Consider the following 23,701-nt stretch of genomic DNA (forward strand, 5'->3'; position numbering starts at 1 on the left):
AAAAAACATTTAAAAAAACCCCAAAAAACTCAAAAAAATCCCAAACCAAACAAAAAACCCCAGCCATCAGCTCCCAGAAGCTCTTGCTGCCCATGGAGTGGGTGCAGGATGAAGGTACCAGTGTGGTACTTGGTTCTGTGGAACAGCAAGTGCAGCACACCGACTCAACAAAAGAAGAAAATTGATGCAAGTACAGGCTTGTTAGTCAAGCCATGACTATATGCAAGGCTTTTGAACATTCTTCTAAAGAGTTTAGACCTTAAATAAAATTTTAAAAAGAAAAATAAAGATGGCAGAGCATGCCAAACTCAGTAAGTTAACTGATTTTGCTGACTAAAGAAAACTTGACAGATCTTTGGTTCAGCAAAGGGATACCCTTAGGAGACTGGCAAATAAGCTTATAAAGATGAGTATGTGCAGTACAACAACTCTGTAACAGATAAATAAAGTTATAATGTGGAAAGAAAAACTAGCAGCCTTGAAGGATTTGTTTAATGTGGAAAGAAGAACGAGCAGCCTTGAAGGATTTAATCATCAAAGTGTTGAATGGCTGGGTCTCACTGAAATAAAATAGCATAAACTTGCCAGTTAAATTTGATTCTGCCCATTAGACAGAATTGTGAGGTAGTGTCAACACAATGGGAGACTGAACACTGTCCTGGAAGACATGGATAACTTCAAGGATTGGGAAAAGAGAAACAGGATCAAATCATAGCTGTATGCTGACAGACCAATGACAGCTGCTGCATGGGACAGGGAGCTCAGCAGCTGGCAGTAAAAATGGAAAGGAAAGCCCAGGCAGAGCCAAGTGAGCATCAGATGATTCCAAGACACTGCTATGATGTGCCATGGAGGAGCACACGTGCTGGTGGTCTCTGTTCTGAGCAGTGCTTGTCCAGTAGAGGTAACACTGCTTTGTACAGGACTGGGCACTGATGGAGGACACCACGAGACTCCTGGTGACAGATAACACTTGACACTTCCCCTGTTCCCAAGGCTCCCTATTTCCTTAAGAGTCAAATGAAACTGCATGTTAAGAACAGGAGTATTTTATTTTCATTGCACTGAAACTGCTTTTCAGCCTCTCCTGGGTAGAGCAGTGCAGCCTCTGAGAGCCCTGGACAGTTCAATTGGAATAACTCTGCCTCTTATATGAACTATATGGCCCTCTTCCTTTCTCCCCCAGGGGATCCTTGGCCATGTTCCAAACCATATTCCCCTGCCTTCAGGCTGGAAGGGGCTCTGCAGCAGCTCTCAGGTTAAGCTGGGGAGTACAAAAGGGAGAAGATAGGGAAGGGATTTGGAGAGTGCTCTCCAAAAACCTCCCATGCACTCACTGATCCAACCAAAGCTGCTTCTGCTGCTTGGTGGAGCTGGAAGAAGAGGAAATGTGGCCTTTGGAGAAGACATCTCTTAGGCTATTGGGCAAGGAGATTATTGTTTGAGCACTTTCTTCATGTGGCTGGAGAAGCAGTGCATGTTTCACAGGTGTGTGCAGAGCAATTTGGAGCCTGGTCAGACCAGAGTAAAACAGCAGTGTAAGGAAACAACTCCTGCCTTTTGAAGCAGGATTTTCCCATTCCTGTCTCCAAACTGGAGGATCAGTCCATTGAGTTTTCACCTTGTGAGAGGAGAGCAGGCAGCTGCAAAGACAGGTAAAGAGCTGAACTACAGACCTTGATGCTCCCGTGGGCTGCTGGTTACAGCTTCCATGTAATAGAGGGGGGAAGGAAAAACTTTATCCAAGACCCTAAAATTAACATTTAAAGTGAAATTATGAAAGCAAGTTGGACTGGACTATCAGTATTAAGGACACTTGAGACAGTGACCATGTCAGAGACTGATCTCATCTAACAGAAGATTGCTTTAGATTTATTAGAGGATCAAATGACACACTTGAGGATCTGCTACTCCAGCTAAAACTCCATATCCATCTCATGAAAAGTTTTGGGGTGTTTATCAGAAGGGGAATGGTAAAAAGGGGTGAGAGAGAGGTGAACTCCTTAAAATATAATTTGTTTTCTGACTACCTTCCTTTCATAAGAAAAAACCAAAAAAGAGTTCATCTTAAATTACAGGCATTCAGACAAGCTCTCTCAGCCCCAGAAATTCATTCTACATGTTGATTAATGATCAAACTACTAGAGCTTTAGCATGAAAAATGGGCTAGGCTTCAACTGAAGATTGCCTGTAGCTAATGATGCAGTGGAATGAACATTTTCATTCCAGCTAAACCATTCCTGTTCATGTAAAAATAAAGAAATCCAATCTTGGGTTATGAAAAAGACTTGTTGAATTCTGCATACTTCTTGGTTTAAAATAATGCCCTGCATCTTAACAGATCTGTAAATGCAGAGTATTACCTGTGAAGTCAGACACCCATTTGATTACACACATGTACACCCAGAGTTTAAATACCTGAGGTGAAATCAGGAAGAGAAGCTGGTAAGCGTAGCCAAGAATTTCACACCTATGGGCACATTACTGGCTTAGTAGATTTAACACAGCTCCTGTCTCAGGCTCAAAAATGTGAAATGTAATAAAAAAAACCCACAAGGAAGTGCAGTGGGCTGCACAGCATCTGCCTGGTGAGAAGGCTGACACAGGCACGGCTTGCCCGGAGATCTCCTTGTGGTTCAGCCCCTGGCGCCATCAGTTGGGCTTGAACTCAAAAGCTGTGGAGGGAGGTCATTAAAAGTGACTCTGCACCACTGAAAGAGGGTGGGAAAGGATTCAGGCATATGCAAGGGAAGGCATGTGTCTCTCCAGTTCTGGTGATTTCCATTATGGAAACACAGCACTTTACAGCTTTTAACCTTTATGCCGCTGAAGTCAACTATCAACGTTCTTTAAAATTTTGTTTTCATTTCAGCACATGAAATGCAAACTCCAGTTTGGGTAATGTCAACAGCACATTCTCCCTTAAACCACAAGGAAGGTGCAGAGTTGAAAAAGCAGCACAAGGCAGAAAGCTGAGAAGTGGAATCACACACACGCAGTGATCGCCACCAGCATGTCGGCTGGCCAGAACAGTGATTTTCAACACTATGGAACTCAGAGGGAGTGTGAGGGGATGCCAGGAGGTTCAAACCATCCTGCTGGCTGCAGGGACAACTATTAAAAAAAAATTAAGGGGAAAGTCAGACCCCAGAAAGAGCACAAGACACTGTGTTCCAACTCTAACCAGCTGAAGGAAAGTTTATATAAAAACAATCACTTTGTTAGTGACTCATAAGGAAAGAATCCCCAAGCTTTCTTCAGGGAAACCCCAGTAAATAACATGTCTAAAAACACATGAAGATGGTGCTGTCTGTTCTGTTACAATATTCAGTCCACATGATAAAACCTTTGGCAGAACAACAACCTACTGAGCGCAGATCCTTTTGGGAAACCCAAAAACCAGCAAGAACTGCTGTGGCTGCATGCTAAGACTGCCTCATCTTCCCGCTCTGGTGTGAAATGTCTAATCCTAACTGGGAGAAAGAGGGAAAAAAAGGCTTTTTGTAACAGCTCCTCTGTTGACTACATGCAGGTGTACTCTCAAGATACATAAATGCCTGGATTTCAATGCATTCTGCAGGTTTAAAACGAAATGTTATGGATTCAAATATCCTGCCACACCACATCCAAAGACACAGAGAGGAAACGTTGCTGCATCTCTTTCTGGAGCATCTTATGAGACACACGGGAGGCTGGGCAAAGAACAGTCCTCTGAGTCCTCTGTCCAAAGAAGGGATGGATATGCTTTGCAATGTAGAGATTCTTTGGCTATGAAAGGTTTTTTCCTTTTCCTTTTATTTTCTTTCTTCTCTCTCTTCTTTTTTTTTTTTTTTAATTAGCCCAACATTTTGGATGTATGTGTTTTTAAGCATACCCTCCAGCAAGAGACTTTAAACTCAGTAAATTCATAAAAATATGAGAAATCAAAGTGGTTTCCCAACAAATGACCAGATCTGAACACTGTGGTGCCTCAACTTGGATTGACTAGGAAATTCCAGGTAGGAATATTAATAGAAACATTCTGTGTCAAGCAGAGATTATGTTCTGTAGCAAAATACTTAAGTTTTTGAAGATAACCAAGAGGACTGAGTGGGAACCTGGGAGCAATTCCTTAACCATTTTATTTCACTCTCTGATGAGTTTTTAGTCTATGTGTGAATGGGGACATGTTTTTTTGCACTGGAAAGCTCCCCTGCCCAAAGTTATACCTTTACATACTGAATAGAACATGTTTTAGTTTATTCTCAGCTGCTGTAGAGCCATAGCAGACTCCAGAAACTTTCCAGGATATAGCCAGAAAATTGTCAAGAAAATAATAGAAGGTTGAAAGCATTGAATAGTCATTCCCAAGGGACTGAGAAGTTACCATAGTAAAAGAGTGTTCCTACCCAAATGCTCAGCAACAAAAGCAATAGCATCACCAATATTTGAACTGTAATTTTCCATTGTCAGTTGGGGGTTGAATTTGGAAGTAATGGTGCATTTGTGAAAATCTTTCAGGTATTTGTGACCATAGCTTAATGTTCTTCTCCATATGATGAAACATGTTTTATAAAAAGCTATGAACCAGCACTCTGAAGGTCACCAATACTGAAGAAGCATGAGCAGCTGCAAATAAGATATAAGGAACTCCTTTAAAAGGGGAGCATCTTTTAGGTCAAGTAAATCATTCCAACATCCCAAATGGAAGATTCAACTAAAAGGAGCATAGACAGGAAGACTTTGTTTGCCTGAAAAATCCCCTAGCAATGCATGAGAGAGGAACAGGTCACACTGAGAGTTTCACTAGAGAAAAGATGTGTATTTAAGTACTCCACTGGAAATTTGAGTTCCCTTGCTTTGCTGCTCAAAGACAATTACCTAAGAACCTGGCACTTCCAGAGACCCACTGTCAATGAAGAGAGAGTGAAGCAGCTCACAGCGAAGAGATCCAGACTTGGAAGGAATAATCATTGATTATTCCAAACACAAACTCACAAAAATGCAATTCCCCAGTAGGAACCCATCAAAAAAGACCAGAATTCTGATGGGAAAATGTTGATGGTTCTATATACTAAAGGAAGTCCATCCAGTGTGCCTGAACGAAGACATTAACACGGGTCTTGGAAAATACACAGACACTCAGTCTTGGGTACACAGAAGGAGGGAGAACTTCATTGCATGCCTACATCTAGGATACTTCACCAGGATTATTGGTGTTTTATCACTTGAACAATGACCCAATATATGCTTTTGAGCAATTTTCATAGTCTAAGCTGAGGTGGTTCCACCGTGTCAGGATGGACACTTGAACCAACAAGTGTCAACTTTCAGAGAAGAACTGAAGAGTTATCTGAGAAATAATCAGAACAGGAGGATTAATCCCTTTATATTTAAAAGGCAGGAAGAAAGAAGTCCCTGCATACTCAAAAGATGTTGGAGTGAGGTATTTTTAAAGAACAAATGTCCTTTGCTAGGCAGACCAGTGCCAAACAGGTAGTGGGCCCCAAAACCCTGTTTCTAGAAGCACTCTAGTGCTAGTGACAAACCTTTAATAAATACTGTCCTGCAATAATTCATTGATTCTCTCATGCCATTCTTGGACTGCCAGGAACAATGTTCTTACTCTCAATTTGTGAAATGGGATCCTGATCTGCAACTGCCACTTCTAGACAAATAGTATCTATTCCCTATATTAAAACCAGCTGCTGGAAAGGCATCATGCTGGGGCTTACAAAAGAAACTGTACAAAGAAGAGGGAGCTCAAGAAAATAAATGGGACATGGGGCAGAAATCTCAGCCCCAGTGAGACAAAGACAGGATTGGTTCTACGAAAGGAGAACTTTATTTTGGAAGAACACTAATCACTGCAAAAAGCACTGGAAAAACCCAAACAGTCCCCAAAGTCACACGACACTAAGGACAACACCCCCACTCACAACAGGTGAAATTCTCACTCTCTGGAAGTGCTGCCACTGACTTCCCCATGCCCATCTTCCAGCCTGACCATGACCCAGCCTGGCTGAAATGAAACCATATCTGAGCCCACACATTCACCCATCACATTAAGAGGTATTTTCTGCAGAGCAGCATATAACAAAGAGGGAGCTGATATTTTCAAACTAAAAAGACAACTGAAGGTGAAGTTTCCTAGAGCAAGAACCTTGATTTTCACCAACCAAGGGCAACATAGGTGGTGCTAGGGACTGCAGACAATGCTGCATTTTGTTCTCAGGAGAGAGACCATCACCTGTGTCAAAGCCTTCAGCTAAGGAACAGCAGGCAACTCTGCCCACAGAACTCCTTGGTGCACAGAGCTGACATGAGCACATCTCTTGAGTGTTTGCAAACACTTCTTGAGACACAGGTGACCTAAAAGAGAAGCTGAGCTTTTTGAGGATGCCTGCCCTGTATGCAGCTACAAAAGTGGATAAAAGTTAAGCTAAGAAGAGCTAAGGTCAGTCCTTGGAAGAGCTAAGCACAATCTCACTCACACTATTACTGAGAATTTGCTGTCTGAATCAGCCAGATAACCTTTAATAACTATAATTTACAAATCTGGTACAGCAGTTGTTTCCAGGCCATGTGGTCATGAACGGCTCCATATTTGTACTCAGTGCCAGCACAACACAGCCAGGGACAACTGGCCTGTGACTGGAAGGCTTCTGTTCACTACAAGAAGGTTCCTGCTTCTACTGGAAGAATATCTAGATCTGAAAATCAAACAGTATTAAACCAAACTACAACTGAACGTGAAATTACATTGCACAAGACTGATTTTTCTCGGGACTTTATCTTCCATTCCCTGGGTTTGTTTCTTTACTTGATTTCCATAAATGCCCTTAGGTTTTGCTGCCACCCAGATTAGAAACCCCAGCAGTTGAACAGGTCAAGATAATATTGTACAGCAAATGCAACCAGAAAGTTTGAGTATCTGCTGCTAAAGGGTCTGATGGGGCCTAACACCATGTGTTACTGCTCTTGGTAATTTTGTAGCTTCTACTTAATTCAATATTATGTGAGGTGTTAACTGAACATACAATGGTACATCTCTTTTAATGATACATAACGTGCTTATAGAAGAGGAAGAGCAGAGGTTGAGTTTCAAAGAAAAGAATATAAAGGAAACAGAATGAGATCACTTGTTTCTCTGCTGCAGGAACAGAGGTTTCAGGAATAAAGGTATGAAAGTCACCCAAAATCTGCATTGATCAGACACCTGAACATGTCCCCAGACAGCTCTTCTTAGTGGGAAATCACCATTCTCCAAAACTGGCACTCTTGGGATATCAAGTGTCATACAGCAAATAGAGAAGAACAGGGAAGACATCAGTCAAAGGCCACAGTGGAGCTGGGAAACAGGAGCTGAGGAGTGACCACAGAACAGGAACACATGACATCCTGGAAGGAGAGTTATGTAACTAAAGAATGCAGCTCCAGAATGGAGGATTTTACACCCTTAATATGGGCCTTGATTCTGACTCAGCACATGGAAAGTATCCATAAACCTGTCTCCAAAAAAAAAGGTAGGTAGAGAAGGTTAAAGAAATCCAGGATGAACTGTGTCAGAGTAGGCATTGCATATCTTCATTTTAGTCCAAAAACAGAGTCAGGGAAAGCAACATTCAGTTTCTCCTGATCATCTTGTTTTCCCTTCTGGATGAGAAAAAAGGAGTATCTGGCTGTTCACCAGCTGTCCTCCACCCTCATGTCCAGTGATGACATTTCCTGTTACACTGTAAATGCTATGGAAGAGTGAGCCTGGTGACATTTCTGGCAGAAAAAAATGAAATAATTAAAATTTTTATTTACTCCTAATTTCTATTCAGTTTTTGTGCAATTACTGACTTAGGAGACAAGGAAAGTATTTTAGGAGTGTCCCAAGCCCTTGTGATAGTTGTGTGTTTCCCCCTCGAGGGTTATCCTGTGTGCTAAAGGAGCAACCTGCCCCTCCTGGCCACAACTATTCTGAGAGCTGGAGCCACAGGGACTCCAGCTGCAGGTATCAGCCTGGGCTCCAAAGGACCTTTGTGGCTGAGATTGCTGCAGCTCAGCCCAGAAGCACCTTCCTCTCCTCCAGCCAACTTTCAGTGCTCATTGACCAGCTCTGGAAAAGCACCCTAAGAGTTTGGCCACCCTCACTGCCTTCCCCAGGGGAAACCTCACTGAATGTCCAGAATGGGGCTAACATTCCTGAAACTTCACAGCCAGAGAGCTTTCACCTTTCTGCAGAGTTTCATCAAAATCCCTCATCAGAGTAGAAATGGTGTAAAAACTAGCTGCCCCATAAAAAATGAAGAATTTTAAAATATTTTCAGTATGCAGACATCTTGCCAAAAGCACAGTAAAGAGCCCACCGTGAATACAGAACAGAAATAAAAAATGTTTGCTCATTTCTAAATTTCCTGGAGTTTGCTTAATGTCAGCAGCCTCAGCTAAGAGCAGGAACATAAAACCCTGTGACAGCCATTGAACCCCCGACCCCATCAGCAGCTTTGCTGAGACTGGCTTGGAACCACTCAGAACATCAGCCTGCATCTTGTTACACTCCCTGCAACCGATGCAATCCTGTGAATCTCTTGTTCCCTGGCCATTTTAACTCTCTCAGGACAGAAGTTCTTTTACAGGAATATGAACAAGGGCTGGTCTGTTTTTTCAGCAACATTTGGGGAGCGAGGTTTCATCTTTTCAGTTTTTGTTTGAAGGAGTAAAAATTTAGGAGAAGCAGAAGATAGCTTTCACCTGAAACATGTTTGCACACCCTTGGAGCAGCAGGCAGGGAGAAGGGGACTGGAAAAGAGGCTGCCATTTCCTTCCCTGCCTGCCTTTTGGACAGCTTTTGACCCAGCTCATGCACCCTCACCCCCTGGGGCTGCTCTTTTACACCGGGACTTCCTTGTAAAATCCAACTCATCTGTTCAAAGAAATGACTGAAACACTGTCTATAAAATTATGGCATTTTTCCACTTGAAAAAAAAAATAAATTAACACTTCATTTAAAAGTTATTTTTAAACCTACTTGGCTTGAAGCCACCTTTAGTCACAACTGAAATTAATTCTTCCTTTCCTAGAATTCAATGCCTTCCTTTTCTAAAATATACTAGTTTAAAAAAAGTAAACTCAGTAAATGCAGAGTTTACACTTCTGACTACACTGCTTTGCCCTCTGACATATCAGCAGTTTGCTTTTCAACAAACCCAAACAAGTCTTTACTTTTTCTACTTTAGGGACTTATCCCAAGCAGGGACTTGAGCAATGCCAGAGCAGAACCACTGAATCTGGCCAGGGCACTGGCAGAGCATCACTAGAGCCAGGAACAGAGTTATGTCTGGGAGGGAACTGAAGCCCTTTCAGAAACATGGCCAGACTTGAAAAGAAAGCACCAGAGCTTTATTCCAGTGTGAGACACCTCCAGCTTCTGGCACTGCACCTGCATTTACATGGAAGAGCCAAGCACAAAACACATGAACTGAGAGCACTGCTGTCATCTATGCAGGGAGAATGAGGATCCTGACTTCACTATGTTCCCATTTTCCAGGACTGTCTCAAGAGACAGGAAGACATCTGGACTCCTTAATGAAGTAGCTGATCTGGAATCTGAGTTTAGTAACACTAACTCCCCTTTAAATAAAATAAGAAGTTTTTAAAAAATGGGGAGAGAAAAGAAAGACTTTAAGCCATTAATATGCCACCAAAAAATATTTGAAGGACCAACAGGCAAACTGACCTCACAGGAAGAGTATTTTCTTTCTCTTTTCAGGGGGACTCTGCTTTTCCTAAGAGAAAATGCCAACTAAATTACACTGATTTTGTATTCAGTGACCATTTGCATGCACAGCATTATCTGCACTGTGACAACTCCACTGAGATCTGAATATGGAGTTCACAGACTTTAGTTCTACACATTCTGTGAAGAGTATCAGCAAGCACAGCAATGCAAAATAATTCAAAGGCAGGAAATTTGTAGTAACTATCTGTAAAAAGTAATTTAGAGAGATTTTGGTTTTCCAAGTCAAAGTTTCTCAAGTCTGAGCTCAGCATTTAAGTGTCTGGTACTTTGAATCAGGTAGAAATTATTGGCTAACTCAGGGCTTAATGATGACAAAGGAAAGGTGACTTTTTATATTAAAAAGTGGCACTTTAAGCTTTTGAGATTTTTCTGTTGCTTCTGTTTTATTGCTTGAGCGCCCAGGGATTCAGAATCAAAATTTCCTAAGGTCTCAGCGTCTATGTACTCTTTTAACCTAAGTGTTGGAGATGGACTCTGGGAGAATGGTTCAGGTTTTGATATTGTTTTCAAACAGCAGCATCTGGAGGGCTGTTTTGGTGGATTTGGCTTTTAAATGGGGGTAAAGAAGATGCACAGAGTAAGCAGCAAATCCAGAGTGATGGGTTAAGGACAGTCAGAAGCTCTCAGCTCCTCTGTCTTCAGCAGCTGGGCTGAAGCTACAGCTCTCTGCACAACTTTGGACAATTCTGCACTCATTCCCCATGCAAGGCTGTGGAGCTCAGTGTTAATATTAGCAAAATGCAGCTTGCCAACATGTGCTTGCTGAATGAGGTAGGTCTCCATTACCTCATTCCACACGACCCTTTTACAGATTTTATCCAACAAAGCTTCTGAAGATATATTTATCTTTAACCATGTGAGAAATCTCACTTACAGTAATGATTGTGCAACAATAAAAAGTAAAAATAAAAATGATTAGTAGTCCGCTGACGATTATAAACCCTGTTCACTTCCCTTCCTCCCCCTTTTTCTTACAGACTCATTACTCCAATGTTTATTTTTACTTTTGTAAGTCCAAGAGTGCAAAGCTAAAGGCAGAGGTATAAAAGAGGCCACAGTCTGAACGGATGGGTGAGTACAGGATCTTGACATGTGAACACATGGCAGGATCCAGTGCAGGAACAGCACACTGGGCAGCACTGGAGGAGGGTTACAGCTCTTGGAGAAACCCAGGAAAGCTGTGCCAGGACAGTAAGGAAGGATTCTGCAGCTTTTCAGCATAAAGTTGCATTAGAAGCTTTAAGACACTGTCATTGTCAATCTGCTGTTCCTCTCCCCCCTGACCTCTTCTCAGAAACTCTCTGGTCACCTCTCAGGCTTATCCATGTCATTATCCAACTCCACTAGGTACAGAAATCTCAAGACTGTGGAGTTTGAGCCTCTGCAGGCAGCTGCAGCTTGGTTCTATCTGTCCAACTGGGATCAGGTGATCTCCAGACTCCAGCAGAAATGATCTGTGTGAAGGAGAAGGGGGACACACAGATGATGAGGCATGAATCCTTACAAGGAACTGGGTCAAAGAGAAAGATCAGGATGGTTTCCTGGAGATTTCTTTTGGAGTTATCTTCTGGATGGCAACCCAGGCCAGATGGAGTTTCTGAACCTACAGCAAGAACTGCCCTTGGCTCAGAGTGAAGGAAGAGTTAAGAGCTCCCAAATCCTCACATCTCACAGGATTCTCCTCTCCCTGCTCACGGGTATCCTGCTGAAATCTGTCAGCTGCTTCTGGTGCTGACCTCCCTGGCGTGCCCCACAGCTCACAGCTCTGGAGAACAGAGCAGCTCCTGACCTCCAGACTCAGTTTATGCCAGCCCCAAGAGCTCAGTGGTGTCCCATCTCTCCCCATTTCCCTTAACAGAGCATCTACAGTCTCCTCTGAGATCAGAGCAGCATCCCCTGCAGCAGCAAAGCCTTAAGCCAGCATGTCGTAAAGAAACATTATAAACACTACCTTGACATTTTAGTGTACACAGTTAACATTTACATTTCACACCACCTCCTATGTAAAGTCCCTCTCTCTCTGCCATCAATTCACCAATTCTCTTAACCCAACACTTTTCTCAGGCAGGCCAAAAAATAGAGTATTTTTGGTGCTTCTGAGCCCAGCCACTGTGGAGAGAGGAGTGGTCACAAACTGGTTAAAAATACAAAAATTAGAAGCAGACAAAATTCCCCAACCGTCAAAACATTTCAAACCCACCTGGGTCTTTCCCAAATATCCCAGAAAGCTTCCAGCTCACAAAGAGATGCTACAGGCAATATTCAAAGGCTACTTTCAATGTTTGCTCTGAAGCATCTTTTGATGCTCCAGATTCATCTTCCTAAGGGTTAACATACCAAAACAGGAAGGAGGGGGGAAAAAATTCACAAAAGCTGTATAACTCCTTTCTGAGGTATGACAAACTCTCTCTGCAGCTTATTCCAAAGTGTGAGATGTGAAACTTCCATTCTTAAGCCCAGTAAAAACGGCATTAAAAAGTCCCAACCCTGGGAACTGCATGATTATTCGTTTATCAGATCAACATCAGCAAAACTGTCTTTTTATGTGCTGCTTACTTTCAAAAAAACCCTACCATGCATATTTCAGTTCTCCCTCTCCACACCCCACACCCTTCTGCTGCTGTCCAGCTGGAACACATCAAGGGTCTAGAAGCCAAGTCAAATGTTGACCCCACCCTCCTCCATCCATTTTAAGGCACCTTCAAAGCCAGTACACTGATCTAGTTCAGCTTAGCCAACAACGCCAGCAAATCTGTTATTTAAGACTTTAGTGCTGGGTTTTTATAACTGCCCATTAATACAAGCTTTGATGTATGGTCAAAAAACCCAGCTGTAATGAGTTTCATCAGACTGTAGTAACCTTTCCTCAGAAGGTCTTTATTACTATACCTTCATAATCTTTGGGCCCAATACTTTTATAGAAGCATTCTTACTGAACCTCCTTAAAAACAGCTCAGCAACACTTAACACTCTTTCCCCAAAATTAAAACAAAGAGCCAGTTATACTTTTTCTTGAAGACACTTTTGCACCCACATTTTAATCACATTTTGCTGTTAAGAGCATGCAGGCAATAGCTGTGTGAACTAAAAGACAAACTAATTTTCATTACAAAGTCCTTCAGATAGGATACAAAAGGATTTTGTAAAAGGATAAACAACTTACTTTGTTGCTCCCCTTTGTGGGATGCAGCACGGAAGAAAGAGGGGGAAAAAAGAAATATTAGTTATATTTATTTTTACATACATTTAGCTTCACTTGTACAGTTCTGGAAATGGCTCAAACCAAATGAGGAACTGACTCAGGGAACATTCACTGAATCCTGCAGTCAGACAGCTTCCAGGGGAACACAGGACATTCACAAAGGACTTAAATGTTCAGCAGAGCTGTTTTCCTCACTGCACAAACATTCCAACCTGGTGCAAACCAGGAGCAGCTCCTGGGAAGTCGCTGGATACAAATATAAGGGAGAAGAAAACGAGGCCTGAAGTGATGATGGGATGGGATGGGATGGGATGGGATGGGATGGGATGGGATAGGATGGGATGGGATGGGATGGGATGGGATGGGATGGGATGGGATGGGATGGGATGGGACGGGATGGGACGGGACGGGACGGGACGGGACGGGACGGGACGGGACGGGACGGGACGGGACGGGAGCCAGAGGGATTTTCATGTGTTGGTAACACTGAAATTCCAGTACTCAAAGCAGTCGGCTCGGCTGAGCCTTCCACGACAGCCATTCCCTACAACTTGCCAGCTAATGGAAAGTTTCAAGATTCAAAGCATTTTAAAAAGCAAATGTTGAATTTTTAGATTAGTAATAAAAATAAGGAGGAGATGGCATCGTGGGGCACAGGGGGGAGAAGGAATGGGTGGTGCTAATAAGGTAAAGCGTGCAGAGCAAGTTACGACAAACATCTGGGCTATTATTTTGGTTTAATTGTGAGTTTTGCCATGAGCTGGCATGAACAGTGTATATTATACAGTGGGAAGCCAGCCAAAATAAACACCAGCCTACACCAGTTGAGAAATACAGTCTGGAAAGGTTAGTCACAACGTTGTAGTCATTTTTTAACAAAAAAAGGAGGGTTTTGGATGCATCGGTCCAGAAAGCCAGCAGCAAAGTCAGCTGGTAAATGGATATCCCATTTCAAAGTGAATTGGCCACAGGATGATTTATATCAAGCAAGCTGACTTGCATATGGGTTGGAAAAATAAAAACACTGATTCATTGCTATCTGGGTGGCTGTCAAAGCCCACGGCCTCACAAAGGCAAATGGATTGGGAAGGAGGGGACTTGGAAACTGCAAAGAATTCAGAGCAATGCTGAGGGCTGATCAGAGCTAATTCATGGGACAGTGAATATGGGAACACAGGCACTGGGCATCCCCATGGACAGAGGGACAGGGAAAACAAGCAAAATGAAGCAAGGAAATGGAGGAAGTGGGTGATACATGGCCTTAAAATATCAATGAGATTTGCTTAGGCAAAAAGAAAGATTATAAATCTAGAACGTTGGACTTGAGGTAAGCATGATTAAATGAGCAGCAGAGACTCCATGTTATTGGCAGCAAGTACTGAGCCCCATTACCACTGTAATCAAACAACTGTATACTACTAAAAAAAAAAATCAGCAGAAAAATGAATATTCTTAGTTGAGAGATTTGCCCTTGGTGAGAATTCAGAACACAGCTCTTTAATCAGTGCCAGATTCCTACTTCTCCTTTAGTTTTCATTTCCAAGCAGCAATTTTGCTTCTGATGCCAAAGCCCTGGATACTCAGAGTTCCCAGCTGTGCCTCACAGGTAAAAGAGAGAGAGAAGTTCAGTCTGGGAAGGGGCTTAGGCACCTCTTTGCCTTTTCAATTCTGGGATCATGAAGTTGGGGGGAAGCACTGAAGTAAACTCAAGTTGCTGCCATTTCCTGGAAGGCTCTGAATCTTTGAAGCAGAATAAAAGACTGGGGGGTGTCTCTAAAACAATTTTATGTTGTCAGAGGAAGGTGTGAAACTGAGGAGCATGCACAGGATTTTAATGAAATGCTGCTCATTTTTATTTAGGATCCACTGGATCTTCTAAGGTACCTGGAGCCTTGGAGATTTTGCTTTGCAAAATTCAAAACTCTGAACAGCAGATTCACAGTCCACATTTGAACCTCCTTAGGAATAAAGTTTTGGAGGCCTAGAGTAGCACAGAGCATCTTCCCTGAACAGCTTGATAAACTACTGGGCAAATTTCAAACTACAGGCATTTGGAACAATAATATTTACTCTTTTATAATGTAAAGATAATTCCAGCTCAAAGGAGAACTGTATTTTGACTCCCTTCGACTTCTTTCAAGGAAGTCTCTCATCTTGCATCTAAGACTCCTTTGACAGACCAACTTTAAACAAAACCAAGATTTCTTTGTAAACATATTTTGAATACCAAGTATTTTTAGGGAGAAGGGAGAGACAGGAAGAGAGAAGAGAAGTTCAGAAATCCAACTAGTCTTTCTTGTTTAAGGATTAAGTTCCAGATATACCAATATGATAAAACCATCACAGAACACAAGATTAAACCAGAGGCAGCAACAGACTTTTGTGAAATCATAATTAAAACCTAAGCAAGAAAAATCCAAAGCAACACAGAATATTGGTCCAAGAAATTAATTAGGTAACCTCTCATAACAAATCCTTGTTACATGGCTTCTGATATTCTTAGGTAGGAACAGATCTGCTGGAACAGGCAATGTACTGAAAACTCACCCACACTGTTACTTTTTAAAGGTAAAGTCTCAGATACCTGGTAGGTCTCCTGCTAAATACATATTTGCACTATTCTCTAAAAAAAACCATCATCATTACCATCATCACTGTTTATTTCTATAATAAGTGGAGAATCCACTAGTATAAGAATTTCTTATTTATCTTTTTATGGCAGTCTTGAAACTGTGTATGAAGAGAAGAAGCTGAGCTTGTTTGCATGAACAACTCCTGGAGGAGATGCGGACAGAATTGTACTGGAAGCCATGCAGGCATCACAACCAAGGGAAGAAAAAGATGAAGAGAGAAGACAGCACACAACCCTGGACTCAAGGAACCTGGCTTTCCCATGGAAAACAATCAGGAAGAAGAGCAAATTCATCAGAATCAATGCATCATTCCTCAGAGCAGATGTTCTACCAAAGGCATCCAGCGCTCACTGCAAAAAGGTGAGCTGTGCCTCACAGAAATTTTAAAGGCTCAAATGCCAGGGATTTCTGCTAGTCAGCCTTCTCTTTGGATACATCTCAAACCTTCACTTGAAGTAAAATACCAAGATATCCAGGTCCAAAAAATATTAAATAGTAGCTGGACATATTCTGTTTCCCAACTTTCTGTCATTTCTAGTAAATGAATAGAAGCTTTTTTAGTGTAGCCTGTTCAATTTGCTCCACATGATGATTAGCTGAGTAAAATTGCCTTTGGAAAGGTTTAGCATGTGTTTCATACACAAAAAATGATGCAGTGAATAAGTAAAATAAATATACATGATTGCCTGGAATGCTTCTGTCAGTTCTGTAATCCAGAGCTTGAGGGAATAAACTCTTCAAAGCACATCTTTACCTTAGAAAACATTAATAGAAACAATGAAGCTCAGGAAACCCCAAATTGCTCAATGCTTTTACTACACAGATGCAATGAAAAACATGCTGGAAGCTTTGGTTTGTGGTTGGTTGGGTTTTTTACACTGAGGTTTGACGCACAAATTGGTCTTAAAATATTTCATTACGAATATTTTAGAATTACCACAGTACAATGAAAAGGCTGCTCTTTGTTGAGATATCTGCATCAGACACTGTGTTTTCCCAGGTGATACAGTTGGGTTTTTTTGACTCAAACAGAGCAGCTACTGGCAAACCAGTGAGCTTTAACTTACTGAGGATTTATCAGGATAGACACCGGCTCGTAGCAGAGATGCCTTCCAGCTATCCACCTCCTCTTGGGAGTCACAGGCTAGCTCAAGGAAACGGTAATCCTTGTAAACATTCCTAGAACAAAGAGCACCACATTGTAAAACTAACATTTTACTGCTCTCTATCATGCACACAGCATTTAAAATTAAAAATCATTTGGGAACAGAAATTACTTGGTAATTGTTGTGCACAATAGACTTTATGGGACAGGTGCTTGTTTAATAATTACATGGAGTACTTAAAAATATCTTTGAATGCTACAGCACAGCTCTGGAAATAATAATCAGCTAAAAGCACCGTGAAACAACTTAAAATCAATTTTCCTGCTTTTGCTAAAACAGAGCACTTTTAGGGGAATAAAAGGGTGTTGTGATGAAGAGGACAAACATATAAGTCATGCCAACATAACAGCACAGCTTGTGACAGATTGCTGCTGTAACCAATAAATACCAAAATCATCACTGATGTAACTTCTTCCCATGTGAAGTCCTTTCAGTCCAGTTTACACCCTTTCCAGGTTTTAGACATCATCAGTAAAGGAGGAAAAAATCAGCAATGATAATAGAGATATTTTTTAACCGACAAAAATCTCAGATGTCTCTCATCATAGTAAGAAAACGGGGACGTGTTTAAATAAAACCTCTTACAGGTAGCTCACCTAATGAGATAAATACAGGGAATCACTTAATGGAAGAAAAGAGAAAGGAGGGAAAATACATCTGTAGGAAGGTGGTACTTGTAAATTCTTCAATACACAGAACAGATTTTCCCCTCATGGTTTAGCCATTAGTTTCTGAATTCCAATTCTATACACAGAGCAGATCACTGTAAATTTGTCAGCCAACAGTTTTTTTAGGAAAGGCCACGAGCTTAGCTGAAAAGGGTTAGGAAAGCACATTTTGCTAGATCTTAACAGTTGCAGAAGGATCAATCTTCCACCCCAACCAGACTGTTTCCTTCCCTCAGCAAGCTGTGGAAGAGAGGGGCTGATGGAGATTCACTCTCAATGACAAGGGGCCCTTTGGTTTCATTCTGCAAATACAGAGGTCATTTCTCCCACATATTCTGAGAGGGAAAAACCCTGAATTCAGTGTAGAACAAGGAAATAAAGCTATTATTGTCACTGCCTAGACAAATTTCTTTAGCATTCAGGGACTGGTGGGATTTCACTGCCACACTGCTGGAACACAACTGACTTGATGTAATTCCCACTCACAGAAGTGATTCTCTCTTAACCATCAATGTCACCAGGCACCTCACAGCCTTGCCTTTTAGGGGCAGTCTCAGGAAACAGGTTAAAAAAAGGTAAAAAAAAGTCTAATTGAACCTGAGCATGAAGCAGCTATGACACCAATTCATTAAATTATCACCTATGAAATCAGAGCACACCCACTCTGAAGAAAGCAAAATCAGGTATTTTTTAGCAGGCTCGTAGGTTGAATTCAAAACTACAAAGAATAAAGGACATACTCAGAATTATTTCCTTACATTGGTGATTCAATTCTCACCAAATTCAAAGGCTAAATCTGAGCACCAGGCTTGCACTACTCCCTTCAAAAACCCAGGCTGGAGGTGCCACCAGGGTATTTCCTTCCCACAGAAACTAGCCCCAAAGGTCACAAAGAGGCACTAATGGGCCTGATCCTACAGTTTAGCCAAAGCCACTGACAGGATGAATAACTGAAAGCTCTGTGGATTCTTTTATTGACTGAGAAATTTAAAATTAATCCTTTTTCTTCCCTGACTCCAAAAATACTAATCCTGTCTTAAAGCAAATAATAGCCTGGATGATCTTATGAGATGCTGTTACCTTAAACTGAGCAAACACCTGAATTTTATTCAATTTGCAATATTGTGGAACTCCAACTCAGCATTTACTGAACAAAAAAAAAGAAGTCAATTAAAGAAAAAAAAAAGGGAGAAAAGGGAGGGAAAAAAAAGAATGAATAATAATGAAATTGCCAGAGAAAAAAATGCTTTAATTTATTGTTAGGAGAAACTTTTACTGAGATTAGCTTTTCTGGCTAAGATAATGAAGCAGCTATAACTTTGAAGAACAAGGAAGCTGAAATAGTAAAAGGGTACTCTCAGCAAAGATGACTAAAAATAACAATAGAGCAAATAAAGGCTGTAAAACATAGTGATAGGGAAGTTCCAAAAACACTTATCTGCAAGAGCAAAACAACATGACACCAGCTTGTGAAAACATTTTTTCAGGCCTGTCATGTTATATATTACACTTTTTGGCATTTTGTGGCTTGCTCCAAGCAGCGTGGCTGTGCGAGCAGGGATTTCAGCCAGGCACTCTGAACACGTGGGAGCTGACAGTCCTGCATTCTGTCTGTGTGTCAGGACTGCTCCTGGGGCTGGGGACACCTCTTGGCCAGCAGCTGATGTCCCCACATCTCCCAGGCCTTTCTTTCTCCCTGTAGGATCTGAGAGCTCTTTCTTGTGCAGCTCATTCTATTGCACTGCCACTGCCAAAGACACAGCACGTGTGAGGGCCTGAAGGATGCACACCCTGAGTGCTCCCAGCCATGTCCCAGCAGGGCAGATGAGGGATACTTGTCTCCCAGCTGGATTCCTTGCTGCTAGACTGCCCCTGCCTGTCTTTCTCCCAGAAAGGCTGACAAGCATAGGAACTTTTCAAAGGGGAAAAAAAGCCAAAGTAACTTCTTTCAGTAACTTCTGAAAAGAGTGTGTCCTTTTCCTGTTACCAGTGGAATCTTACAAAAACACATTAACATGTTTTACTCATTAGGAATGCACTGGCGTCTCATGGAAAGCTGTAAAAACGTTCTTGAAAACAATTCAGATTTTCTGTTTTCTTCTCTCTTCCACTTCTTAAAATTGCTGAAGACATCAGCACAGCACCAGTTACTACTCAAGCCTCACCTACGTTCTCCATATGGAATACTGTGAAGTCATGTTCTCACCCTCACCTCTAGAGCAGCTAAATGGGATGTTGGACATCAAAGACTGTGACAGAATAAAGGATGCCAGGAAGGATGAACTCTCAGCAATACCAATCCTGCTGATATTCAGGCATCTGTAAATCTAAGGGGCTGCAGAAACAAGATAGATAAAGAAAATGGGAACATGCCTAGAAGTACCATCTGCAAGTAGTATTTCCCTTCAACATTTAACATTTCCTAAATGTGAACACATAACTGAGGAAACTGCAAAGCTGTGTGCATCTACCACATCTACCTACTCCACTTCCTCCTGGAGTCTCATCCCTGTAATTTAAATATCATGCATAATACATGAAAATATAACTAGAGTGGCATATCTGGAAATCAACATAATGCTGATAACACTGCCTTTTTTCCCCAGAGTGAAAAATACAAAAGGCTACCATTTGTTATCTGCAGATTTTATTGTACTCTAGATAAATAAACCTCAACTTGGAACTGCATTTTCGTTAAAAGTACAACATAATTGCTCATGAGGATGAACAGACAATAGGACTAAAAGCATCATTTCCAGTTCTGGAAGGTTCTACACTCAGGACATGCCTTCTCTAGGCCAGACCTATCACCTCAAGGTCCAGCAGCCACCCAGCTGTGACTTTGCTTACCCCACAACTTCTTCACTTTATTTTTACCTTGATTTCTTGAGTCCTTTCCTGTATATTTCAGGGCCTAATACAGAACTGTCCATAGGTGTTTCTTGAACTCCTCCCATCAGGAAAGAATCCTAACAGGACTGGTTTAAGGTCTTTGAAAGTGCCCAAGAGCAAAGTGAGAAATGCCAGATAAGTTTGAAGGCTGACCCAGCTGTGAGTTACTGAGACTTCTCTCCCACCCTGCAGCCTGGGCTGTCAGCACTGCCCAGGGAAGGTTTGCCTGCCTAGAAACCAAATCTCTGCAGTTCAGGGGCAGGAGTGAATAACAGCCCTGAAAATCACCCAGAAAGAACAACCAGTGGGTTTTCCCTCCTGGGTGGCAGCACATCAGAACGTGCTGAGCACATCCCCTGCTGCACATCAAGAGGGACTGGACCTCTTGCAATTTCTTAATACTAAGATAATGTTAAATATTTATCTCCAGCAAGCCTAGAAAATTTTGAAGGGCAACCACTGCAGGCACGTTACAAACCCAGGTAACATGTGTGAATATATGTTAATGAATACTCACATATAACCATATGCAGGGAGAGCTTTTAGGTTGAGTTGGATCTGGATTTCACTAGCCAAAGTTGTACTGGATATGCATAAAATTACTTTTCATAGAGAGAAAATACAAACCAAAATTAATAAAAAATGCATTTATTCTTGCCAATGTGGGAGGAGACAGAACAACCATTACACAATAAGAATTGTAGTGACATTTTTTAGAACTGGACCTATAAACTACTTTAATCCTCCAAAGAACACAAACCCCTATTTAGCTTCAGCAGTCACACTGACACAAGCTACTCACAGGCTGAAAGATAAAGGAATATCTTCTTTTACAGGGATTTCAAAGTGATTTTTTGTAAACATTTTATCTCCATTAGGATGGAAGCAGAATTGAACATTAGAAATCTAGAACTATATGCAAATTGGTCCCATTTTATTCCATGATAAACACAAAAGATTCAGTTCTTAGGTATTTCTCACTTGATTGAAATTGAAAACATACAGAATATGGGTTTAATGAATAGTCACCTAAAATGAAAAGGGGAGAAAATAACAAAATCCAGACACTCCAGCTACTGGGAAAGGCAATCTTGGATGAAACTGTACATTTTCTATCTATTCAACCTGCAACTCCACTGTGCACACTCTGCTTATTCAAATTTAGTCTCAGTCTGTGATTTTGGACACCTGTAATTGCACAATGGCTGGTTTGAGCACATGCACCTTTTTATCTTTTTTTTTTTTTTTTAATAAGAAAGCACTACCAGAAGCTCTGCAAATCATATATTTTGAAGAAACAAAAATGGCCATCTGCTCTGAGTTAACAGCAATGACTAACATTTTCTATCAAGGCATACCATTTCAGATCACTCCAGTGTGAATGCTAATTAAAATTAATTACACATGACTCTGAGGATTCTTTTTTTTCTTAATATCCAGAAAAGCCAAGGAGACAATCTCTGAGACAATGACATGAAATAACTACACTTAAGGATTTTGCCATCTGTGTCATGTGAGTGCTCTCCCAAGAGCATATGAATCTTCTCAAGTACACACACCCAAAGCACACAGAAACCACCCCCAACTTTCAGGTGCAAATGAACAGAAGATGTGCTGCTCAGTACATAGGCCAGCCTTGGCAATGAAGTATCTCAAGTCCTATATGTAACCCAGAACAGAAATGCAGCCAAAACTAACACCACACAGGCCAAAATCCACAGTAATAACAGTGACTGCCACTAAAATATTCCAGCAGTCCCTGGAGGAGAAGGTTTCATGCCTTTGGTGGTGAGGGATGGAAGCCTGGCCTGGAATCTGCCTTGGAGCCACACAGACACAAAAGCTGCCCCCAGCTGTCAATACCTGCACCATACTCTCTTATTTGTCATGTAAAAAATGTTTGTCAATAATGATAAAACAGAATATATTCCAGGAAAAAAAAACAAAAACAAACCAACCAACCTTTTTCTTTTTCTTTTTTTAATAAGGGAAAGCTGTTGGCAATAAAGGCTAGCTATTCCTTGGGTTTGTATATTTTTCCTGTTCTTAAATATTGTACTCTCCAGCATTTTAGGAGTTTAGAAACGATAGCAGCTTTTTTTTTTTTCTGGGTTAAATTTGTAGGGCTTTTTAATTAAACAGATTCTCTCTCTTCCATTTTGAACAGAGAGGGTTCTGAATAGCTTACAGTCCAGCTCTTCCTGGGGCTTAGCTGTCTGAGTAATTCAAAAACAGTAACTAAACATACATCTCATTTTAGGCTTTCTCCTTTAGCCTGGCTTCTATCCAACACCTCCTCTGACCCGGTCTCCTTTCACTAGTTCCCTTTATTTTGGCTCTTGCCCAATTTCCCTCATATATGGATAGCAGTTAACCAGTTGCTGCCCATGGTCAGAAATTCAGTACTTCCAGCTCTAGTACATTTGGAGTCCCAGAAACAACTTGTGCTCCATCCCATTCTAGAGCAACCCACAGCCAACAACATCTATGCAAAACATGCAGTGATGCCTCTCACTGAGCAGACCCAGTGTCATTTCCTGGGTCCTACCAGACCACAGCTCCCTTTGCAATATGATTCCTGACAGACAGAGTGTACTCAGGAGTCAGGAGCTACAGTTCCTCTGGCAGTTCTATTTTCAGTCCTATTGTGTGCCCTCAAAATGGCCTTTTGTTCGCTCTTCTCTGGACATTCATCTGTCTGTCAGATTAAAGAGCTGTTTTTACAGACAGGCAGGTCTGGAGCAGGGATGGCAGATTCTGTCCCTCTGCTTCATGACTCCTGAGGAGCATTTTGCTCTCAGGAACCCAGTCTTGTGAAGCAAAAGGAACAGTTCTGTGCTTTGCACTGCTCCTCACACCCCTCTATCACCCAGAACCACAGAGGTGAGGAAAGCAACACCATTACTCAGCTTCATCTGGGTCCTGGTGATCCCTCAGGTTTGAGCTTTTGTATTTTTCACGTTCTGTGCTGCTTTAGTGTGTGGATCTGAGCTTCATGTCAGGAGATGGTGAGCTCTGTGCACAGAGCAGGGAGACAAAACAATTCCTGCTCCAGCTGGGGACCAGGGACAAATGATCCAAATCTCAGGCCCAAGAGCACAAACAACATGGGCTGAAGGGAGAAAAACAAGGATGGGACTGCAGGGGCTAAAGCTGGAATGGGACAATGAACTCCAAGATGCAAATGGAGCAGAACTGATCAAAGTGTCAGACCCTGTGACCAGTTGTGCATTTTGTGACCATTCTGGGTTCATCCTGGGTGCAGCCCTGGCTGGGCTCTGGTGCTGCCCAAGGTGGATCCATGGAGGCCTCCTAATAAATCCCTGTTTTATTCTTTAGCCCTGTCCAGCCTCTGTTCTAGGTCAGCCTTC

At 41.8% G+C, this 23,701-nt stretch overlaps 1 protein-coding gene across 1 annotated transcript in view; it reads right to left on the reverse strand.

Annotated features, from left to right (window-relative positions):
* DNM3 (dynamin 3) overlaps window positions 1-23,701 on the reverse strand; it is a gene marked incomplete at its 5' end in the record, with an annotated part of 166,970 nt that overhangs the window by 34,860 nt on the left and 108,409 nt on the right. The window contains one exon of the mRNA XM_084211335.1: window positions 16,672-16,783. Coding sequence (XP_084067461.1) covers window positions 16,672-16,783 — 112 coding nt within the window. The remainder of the gene's footprint in view (window positions 1-16,671; window positions 16,784-23,701) is intronic.

This window comes from Fringilla coelebs (genome assembly GCF_963513975.1).
Source record: "Fringilla coelebs genome assembly, chromosome: 9".
NCBI classification, from domain to species: Eukaryota; Metazoa; Chordata; class Aves; order Passeriformes; family Fringillidae; genus Fringilla; species Fringilla coelebs.